Source organism: Trichechus manatus, unplaced genomic scaffold (genome assembly GCF_000243295.1).
Source record: "Trichechus manatus latirostris isolate Lorelei unplaced genomic scaffold, TriManLat1.0 scaffold00162, whole genome shotgun sequence".
Classification (NCBI taxonomy): domain Eukaryota; kingdom Metazoa; phylum Chordata; class Mammalia; order Sirenia; family Trichechidae; genus Trichechus; species Trichechus manatus.
In genome coordinates, this window is record NW_004444098.1 from 3,366,472 (window position 1) to 3,375,730 (window position 9,259).

Below are 9,259 nucleotides of genomic sequence, written 5' to 3' on the forward strand. Positions count from 1 at the left end.
TTTTTCTTATTTAAGTTTGGTTTTTCATTTCAATGTACTCAAGACGTACTCAAGGTGTAAGGAATCTAAACTTGTTAGTGGGTGGGAGGATTTAATTAACGTAGGAGCAGAAGCTGCCCATCTTCCTAACCGTGGCTCTCGGCCTTGGCTGCACATTTGGAATCATCTGGAACTTTTAACAACTCCAGCTGCCCGGGTTGCACCTGGACCCGTTCATCAGAACCTGTGGGTTAATCAGAACCTCAGTATGTGCTGAAGCTCCCATGTGATTCCAATGTGCAGCCAGTACATCCACTGCTTGATTTCTGGGGTTTTCTGCAATAGTAAGAGTCTGTTTGGTAAAAGCATTCTATCAAGTTACAACTGGAGGCCCAGGCTCTGCTGAAAGCGCGAGGCCTCAGGGCCTTTCCTGGAGGGTGTTTCAGGCCTAAAGAATCCCCACACCTAGAAAACCAGTTCTCCCCGCCTAGCGTGACATCATCAGGAGCCAATTAAAAAAAAACTTCTACTTGAAGTTCCCGTTAACGTGTGAATTAATTAAACCTAGAAATTGCTGGAGAGCCCAGTCCCTGAGTTCCAGCCTCTACCAGCCTTCTCAGTTTCAACACATTTGCCCAGCGGCTGTTGGCGTATTGGGTAGGAGGGGAATTTGAGTCCAAGGTCTGGTGAGATGCCAGGTTCAGCGTAGACAATGAAGATTCCTTGCGTAAAATGGGAGTTTAAAAGGGAAGCCTGAGGACTCTAGACAGACCGCTGCTGCCACCTATTGGCAGAGAGAGACTCGTGGAACAGCGTTGCAGGCCCCCTGGTGGTGAATCTGAGCTGGCCACTTCCCAGGCTGTTTCTCACTAATGATGCTGTGGGCAGAAAGGCATCCCCCTTAAATATACAAAAGTGGAGGGTAGCGAGAAGAAGGAACTACACTCATCTAGGAGCTTACCTCAAAGCCCAAAGTCTTGGGACTTGGTTCGTGCAAATCTTAAATGAGCCTTCACTTCCTAATGGTTCCTGTGTTGACAGAAAATTATAATCGTGTGTTCAGATGAGTGCCGACATGTAGCTTCTGGCCATTGGCGTCTGGGAAGGTTTGCAAAGCTGTCTTGATAAGTCAGAGGAGTAGGAAGACCAGAAGAAGCAGACCTGTTGCTGTTTATGAGCCATTCAACAGGTCTTTGCCCAAACTATATCCCCCCATCAGACCTGGTGTTTTGCCTCAACAGACATTGTTAGAAATGTATTCATTTGATTTTAAGATATTACCATCAGCAAACAAACCACGGAAACCTCTGGAAAGGTTCTTATAGACCTCATTTATAGAGTAAACATAGTTACTGGATCATTTTCCAAAATATTATCCCACAAGCATATCTCATGGCACTAGGCACATTGCATCTTAGTGTTCTGGAAGATTCAGATGTGTATTATAAAAGCTTGTGATTTCCATCCTGGCAGCAGACGCTTTCTTTTGCTGGCTTTTATGAAACAAACTGGCATGTGGGAGAGGCCCACATGGCAAGGAGCTGAGAGCAGCCTTTGGCCAAGAGGAATTGAATCCTGACAACAATCACAGGAGTATGAGCTGATAGGTACATGTTTTCAACCACCGAGTTTCGGGTGCAATTTGTTATACAGCAATAGATCATGAGACAGAAGAGTAGTTGCTTTGCATTTTTATTACGTCGTTGAACAATGACTTCACATCAGTTAGTATTACTTAATGGAATCAACGTACAAATTGTTATACCGTGAATCATTTTCAGTCAAGACCACGTTTTTCAGACTTTGCCAGAACAGGCCTTCTGCCTTGGGGTTGTCAGGCCACTGGAGGATGGAGCTCTTGCAGATCCGCTGCCGCAGCCTCAGATACTGAGAATGCTGTAGCACTGGCTCCAGCAGAATGAAAATGATCACGTCCATGTTCTCCTCCATTAGCCTCTGCAGGGCCAAGTAGAAAGCTGTCTTAAAGTTCCAGTTCTTTGCATATTTTTTGGTTAAAACAAATATGGTTTTTTTGCTTTGGTTGATGCTCTGCATGAGGTTATCGATGATGGCTAATCCCGGGTCCCAATCCCTCTCCTCCAAACACAGGAGAACATTTTTGTCTTCACTCTCCTCGAGGTGGTAGCGCAGCTCATTTAGCACCCAGTCGGTGACAGAGGCATCTTTGGTGTCATAAGAAATGTAGGCATCATAGAAAGTTTGAGATGTGGAAAGAGACCTGTACCCTTTTATCTTCGCTAAGCACACGTGGTAGATAAACCAAACATCCCAGTAAAACAGATGGTGGGCCACGGCCGTCAACATAACCATGGTGGTAACAAAGAAGGTGAAGAAGAAGAATATTGCCGCGATGGCATCTGAAACGCAAGTTGTTAGCTCTAGACTCACAATACACTTCCCTCTTTGATCTCCAGGACTGGCACAAATGACATCTGTCAGTCTAGGAATTGAGACATTCAGATTTTCATCCATCCATCTTCGAAAATCTCCAATGTCACATGTGCAGTCAAAAGGGTTTCCTCCTAGTTCTAAAACAGCGAGGTTGGTGGCTGTCTTCGTTTGAAGCGTGGATTTGTTGATCATCTTTATCAGGTTGGAACTTAAATCGAGGTGGACCAGACCTCTGGCTTCAGAAAAGAAGCCAGAGGGCAGGTGGGAGATCCTGTTTTGCCTCAGCAGCAGGGTCTGAAGAGAAGAGGTAAATGTAGACAGGCTGTTAGTTAAGGTGGACAGCTTGTTCCTGCTTAAGTCAAGCAAGCGGAGGTGAGGAAACTGCTGGAGTAGTGTCCAGTTAAAGAAATGTAACATATTATTGTTTATGTATAGTTCTGTGAGGCTCTGGGGCAAGTTAGAGAAGGCTTCATTCGGGATGCGCCGAAGGTTATTAAAGGATAGATCAAGCCGTGTCAGATTCCTGAGAAATGTGAAAAAATGCCAGTACCTGTCGTCCTCGTCATTCCACAAAAGATCAAGGCGGTTTCCACTGAAGACTAATTCTTCCAGGGACATGCTTGTCAGATTATACTCTGTTAAAGTGTAAATGCTGTTGTGGCTCAAGTTTAAAACTTTTAGCTGTGTTAAATTTTTGATGAATCCTAGACGGTGCGTTACCCCAGCTATTCTGAAATAGTGCGCGTTATAGCTAAGATCTAGAACTTCTAATTCAACCAGTTCAGTGAGAGCTTTGTCATCATCAAAGTCTAGTCTGTTGTTTGTCAAATCCAAGTATTTGACATGAGGCACAGCCGAAAACTCAGTTCCATGTAACACTTGGCCATTGCCGTTTGCAGACAGATTTAAACAGGCGATGTCACCAAAAGCTTCAAATTGCTTTTGCCCAATGAAGAAAATACTGTTCAAGCTTAAATCTAAGGCTTTGCCGTAAATGCTACATTGTGGCTTTACTAACGGTCTGGTGTCATGATAAAAATTCGAATGTGGGTCAAACTCAGTATGTGCTGAGCGTGGTTTAAGGATATGACTTTGGGAAGATGAACTGTTTGTATAATCTTGCCTGATGTCATTTACTAGGGGAGATATTCTGTTTTCTGACAGATAAATGATACTCAGTTTGTGGAAATGCTGGAAGATGGTAAAATCAATTTGCTTAATAAAGTTAATGCCCAGGTTGATAGCCTTTAAGTTGGGGAGCCCTAGCAGAGGCAGGAAGTCTTCTTTTCTAAGTTCCTGGAACACGTAACCTCTTAAATGCAATACCTGGAGAGACATAAGCTTAGAGAAGTTTTCGGAAATATTTATATATTGTGGATATTCCGTCCTTGCATAGTTGAAAGATAAGTCAAGTATTTCTAAAGATGGAAGGTACCTTAAAAATGCCCCAGAGGCTATTTCATGCACTAAGTAGTTAAATTCAAGATACAGCACCTTTAGTTGACTCATATTGTAAAACCAGGTTGCAGGAATCTTCTGGAGGGAAGTGCTAGAGAGGTTTAGGTAGCGAAGTTGGGTCAGGGTTTGAAACGCAAGGGGATGGATCTGAATTGAAGAGTTTCCATAACAAGGTTTGCATGGAAATGGTGCATTGAAACACCTCGGGCAGTTACCACTTAAATCGAGTATGGTTAAATTTTTCAATTCCTTGAAGTCTTCTTGACCAATATTTTGGATGTTGGTGTTGCTAAGATAAAGTTCGGTTAGGGAGCGAGGCAGTTTTGGTGGCACATGGGAAAGATCATTGAAAGATAGTGATAGCACTTTCAAATGTGTAAGCCTCTCAAATGTTCCATTTTCTATGTCAAAAATTTTTTTACAATCATGGCCAAAATAGCAGTTCCAGCCTAAATAAAGACTTTCCAAGTTCTTTAGTCCCGAAGTGTTCTTTTTAGTTACCACAGTGATATTGTTTTGGATTAGACTAAGTTCTTTCAAAGACTTTGGCAAACCAGCAGGTATCTGGTGTAACTGGTTGTCTTCAAGCAGTAACACCCGTAGGTTTTTTAGATGCAGGAATGCCCCGTCTGTAATATTCATGCCATCATTATTCACTGCATTGTGATTTAGATTTATTTTAGTAAGATTTTGCAGCCCTTGAAATGATTCATTCGTTATGTGCTTGATGAAGTTATCAGACAGGTCTAGTTCTGTTACATATCTGCCCACTGTTTGGGGAACTTCTTGTAGTCGACGACTGTTACAGTCGGCGAGAACGGAGCCATTCTGCTTTCTCTCATCGCAAGGATAGCTTCTAGAATAATTTGCTTCAGCAAAGAACTCACAGGAACCAGAGATAAGCAGGAAAAGGCAAATGAGAAGCGAAGACTGGACGATCATGTTTTCCTAAGGAAAATAAAAAACGGAAGCGCAACATTAGAGTAGCAATGTTCGTCAGACATTTCACGCTGAAATAAACAGCGCTTCGCCCTACCTCGTATGAGTTTTGAAGGGTAAGTTCTCTCAACAGTGAAATAAATTGCATCAGATTAGGTTTACAAGTTAAAAAATAATTAGGTTCAGAATGATCTTAATTTTTCAATGCGTTCAGCTTCTTGATGCTAAAAGAAGTCGAAGAGAAAGCCATCTGAGATCATGATGAAGACCTGGGAAGCTTTCGCAGAGGCGTTACTCAAGACGCCTCACCATTGGAATAAGTCTGATGCTGGACCACTGTTACGGCTCATGCTGAGTCTATAGTTTTTTGCTTGCTAACATTGCAAACTTCTGTAGGGAAGATACGATGGTTCACATTTTTACACACACTCTCTAACACTTGGAAACCCTGCTGGCGTAGTGGTTAAGTGCTACAGCTGCTAACCAAAAGGCTAGCAGTTCAAATCTACCAGCCACTCCTTGGAAACCCGATGGGGCAGTTCTACTCTGTCCTATAGGGTTGCTATGAGTCGGAATCGACTCGACAGCAACGGGTTTGGCTTTTTTTTGAATCCTAAGAGCAGTACCAGGAGCAAAGGTCATGGGGGCCATCTTAAAATTCTGCCTACTACAACCAGGTAAAGCAAGACTTTCTCTTAGAGAGGAGAATTTAAAAAGAAGGCAGTTCCCTTCTTTACCTCACAACAAAGGTGTGAGCTGGGCTTTAATGAAAAATCTAGTTTAATAAAGGTTGGTCTCTATACCTAGTGAAGTAAGATCTTGAGAGATCCTGTGACCATAAGCCTTGATCAAAACAATCACATTCATCTGTTGCATTGTACAGTTGCCAAAAGTAATACATTCAGCCCTCTATTTATTAAAACACAGTCACAGAAAGTGAAGCATTCCACCAAGTGTTACAGAAAAACCAAACCCGTTGCTGTCGAGTCGATTCGGACTCATAGCGACCCTATAGGACAGAGTAGAACTGCCCCAGAGGGTTTCCAAGGAACGGCTGGTGGACTCAAACTGCCAACCTTTTGGTTAGCAGCCGTAGCACTTAACCACTACGCCATCAGTGTTTCCAGTGTTACACTATATGGCAAAAGGGAGATTTTCTGAATGGACCTAATCTAATCATATGAGCATTTTAAAAGCAGAGAGTTTTCTCTGGATGGTGGCAGAAGGGCAAGTCAGATGAACTGGAAGCACGAGAAGGATTTTACTCACTGTTGCTGGCTTGAAGGTGGGGGAGGGAGGGGACACACATAACGAGGAAAGCAGGCAGCATCTAGAAGCTGAAAGCAGCCTCCTGTGACAGTCAGCACAGAAATGAGGACATCCGTCCTACAACTGCAAAGAACTGAAATTGACTGGCAACCTGAATAAACTGGAAAGTGGGTTCTTCCCCTGAGCCTGCAGTTAAGAACCCAGCCTAGCCTACACCTTGATTTTGTCCTTGTGAGACCTTGAGCAGAGAACCCAGGAGAGCCCGCCCACACACGTAACCTGCAGAAATGTAAGCTAATAAGTGAGTGTTGTTTTAAGCCTGTGTGTTTTGGGGTTATTTGTTATGCAGCAATAGAAAAGTAATATACCTAGAAAATATATGTTACGATTCATAGCTTAAAAGACACAAAGCTCTTGCAGAAGCCACCATGGGTCTCCAGGTTCAACACCTCCACTGGGAGACACAGGTGCACCAAGTAGGAACGAAGCTCGGGAACACAGGGAACTTTGGGGACTGACCTCTGTGATGTCCAAGGTCATTTCCTGACTCTTCCTTGCGTTTTCCTAGCTAGTGGGGAGGTCTGGTGAGTCTATCTGATTACGCTCAGTTTATTAGTCAGAGAGGTCTGGGGAGTATATCTGATTATGCTCAGTTTATTAGTCAGAGTATATCAATCACTGAACAAAAGATTTTCTCCACTTGGGAAAGAAAATGTAAGTCTGTGTCTCACATTTTATTCCAAGACAATTCCGGTGGGATAAAATATTTCAATGTAAGAAAATGAAATCACAAAATTGCTAGAAAAGAAAAAGATGAGAAAATTGTTGTTTGTAGAAATGAAGTATCTTTTTTTACTATGATCTATACCCCTAAAGCCAAAAAAAGCAAAGACTAACCAATTCAACCACACACAAATAAAAATCCTGCCTCACAACGAACACCATAAACAATGGTGTTTACGGTGTTATGTGAAATAACAAATTAGGAGAAAATATTTGCTGTTCATATCACAGATAAAGGAGTAATATATTTAATATGGAAAGAGTTTTTATGAATAAATGAGAAGACAGATAACTCAATGGAAAAATGGAGGAAAAAAAGATATGAACAGACAGTGCACAGAAAAAGGAAACACAAATAGCTCTTAAACATAGGAAAACATACTCAACCTCTTTCAAAAAATTACACCGAGAGAGCATTTTTCACGGATTCTATTATATAGGTGTGGAGCCCTGGTGGTGCAGTGGTTAAGTGTTCGGCTGCTAACCAAAAGGTTGGCAGTTCGAATCCACCATCTCTCCTTGGAAACTCTATGGGGCAGTTCTACTGTGTCCTATAGGGTCGCTGAGTCGGAATCCACTCGACGGCAATGGGTTTGGTTTTTGGGGAATTATATAGGTGAGGACGTGGGGAAACAGGTACTCTCATATTTGGCTGTAGAAGTGTAAATTAGCACCACCTCTAAGATGGAGAGCCATCTGTCATAGCTATCAAAATTGAAAACCTATACTTAGGCTCAGCAATTTAAATTCTAGAAGTAGATCGTAAAGATATACCCTCACATACGCAAATGAGTATTCTATACAAGGATGTTTAATGCAGGGCTGTTAACAATAGCAAAAGATTGGAAATAAGCTCAATGCCTGTTAATAGTGGTCTGCTTAAACAAAGTGTGTTTGTTATAGTCATACAACGGAACGCTATTCAGCCATTAAAAAGAACAAGGCAGTGCTACAGTCATTCATGCCTTTAACAAAGATTTATTGAGCATCTACTTTATTTCAAGAACTGTTTTCAAGCTGGTGATACAGCAATGAACAAAACAGATTAAAATCCCTGCCCATTTGGGGTTTACATTACAAGATAGTATGGTAGATGGCAGAAAGTACTGTGGAGAAAAATAAAAACAGGAAGGGGATTGGGAATGTAGAATGCCCCTCAACTGGATTCGTCTGCTGTTTTTCTTGCAATTAGACTGTGGTTGTGGGTTTGGGGGAGGATGACCACAGAGGGCCTCTCGTCAGATTGTACGAAGCTCAATCACATGCTATCAACATGACTTTCACTGTTGATGTGGACTTTGACTGCCCGGGTGAGGTAGTGTCTGTCCTCTTACGGTTTTTAACAATAAATTAAGAAAAATTAATTTTTAAAAAGGCCCGTGAGCAGCACAACTGGAAGAGCGTAGTCGATGTCACTGAACTGTGCATGTAGAAATTTTTGAAATGGTGTCTTCTTTGGCTATGTATACTTTCACCAAAAAAAGATTAAGGGGGAGGGTTGAATGTCGTGGGGTTGTTAACCAATGTCATAAAACAACATGGGTACTACTGTTTCATGAGAAACTGTTTGTTGTGTAAACCTTCACCTGAAGTACAATTAAAAAAAAAAAAAACAAAAGGCCCGTGAGGAACAGAAGGCAGGGTGAGGCCAGATCCCAGACTCTCCTTTGTGTGCTTAGGGGAGACATCTTTAGGTGGTTACTTGGGCCAGTCCGGAGGGCAGAGGCCATCCTCTGCAGCCTCACTAGCCTCAAATGAAGGCTTTCAACATCTAATTTCAAAATCTCAGACAAAACAGACTGACCGAGGGGAAAATCCTCTAGGGGCCACTAGAGACCAGGAAAGGAGCCCTGTAAGACTCACTCTGTTCTTTCAGGGTGAAAATGGCCCAGAGGGGTTGAGGGAACTTAAGAGTAAATGTTGGGTCAAGGAAAAGGCCAGAATATTCTGGAGGGGATTTCTGAGTGAAGAGCTTGAGGTCTTTAACTCCATAAGGTAAGAACATGAGTTGACAAGTTCCAAATAGCATGGCAGGAAGAGTGGGAGGTGGTGAACCCGCAGCTAATGAAGTTGAGGAGAAAACTCTGAATGTTCAGGCTTTCACGGGAGCGGAATGGGTTGCTAAAGCCTGTCATTTCCTAGGACACTTAACTGACGTCTGCACTCAACTAGATCTCTGAAAAGAGGGCAGAAGAGCCCAAAGGCCAAGACCGATTCAGACCACTATAAGAGGTTACCAAGGAGAAGTTATACTCACGATGACGTCACCACTAAACTGCCGCCACTCGGCCAGACAATCTGCCAGGGACGGCACTGGGAGGATCAGATGTGCCCCAACTTCAGACAACACGGCAGCTCCCAGACAGTCCTCCCGCCCGCTCCCTGCCCCGAGATGTGCCCCAACTTCAGACAACACGGC

General features: G+C 42.8%; 2 protein-coding genes across 3 annotated transcripts in view; one reads left to right on the plus strand and one right to left on the minus strand.

The window, feature by feature from the left end:
• Positions 1 to 1,655: 1,655 nt before the first annotated feature.
• The window catches only part of TLR8 (toll like receptor 8), a 17,647-nt gene continuing 10,043 nt past the window's right edge, over positions 1,656 to 9,259 (minus strand). For both annotated transcript variants that reach the window (XM_004386346.3, XM_023740706.1), the window contains one exon: positions 1,656 to 4,797. In XM_004386346.3, the coding sequence (XP_004386403.1) occupies positions 1,711 to 4,791 (3,081 nt within the window). In that variant the 5' untranslated portion in view covers positions 4,792 to 4,797 and the 3' untranslated portion in view covers positions 1,656 to 1,710. The remainder of the gene's footprint in view (positions 4,798 to 9,259) is intronic.
• LOC111822341 (dynein light chain 1, cytoplasmic-like) overlaps positions 8,114 to 9,259 on the plus strand; it is a 1,901-nt gene continuing 755 nt past the window's right edge. The window contains exon 1 of the mRNA XM_023740719.1: positions 8,114 to 8,150. Within this exon, the coding sequence (XP_023596487.1) occupies positions 8,114 to 8,150 (37 nt within the window). The remainder of the gene's footprint in view (positions 8,151 to 9,259) is intronic.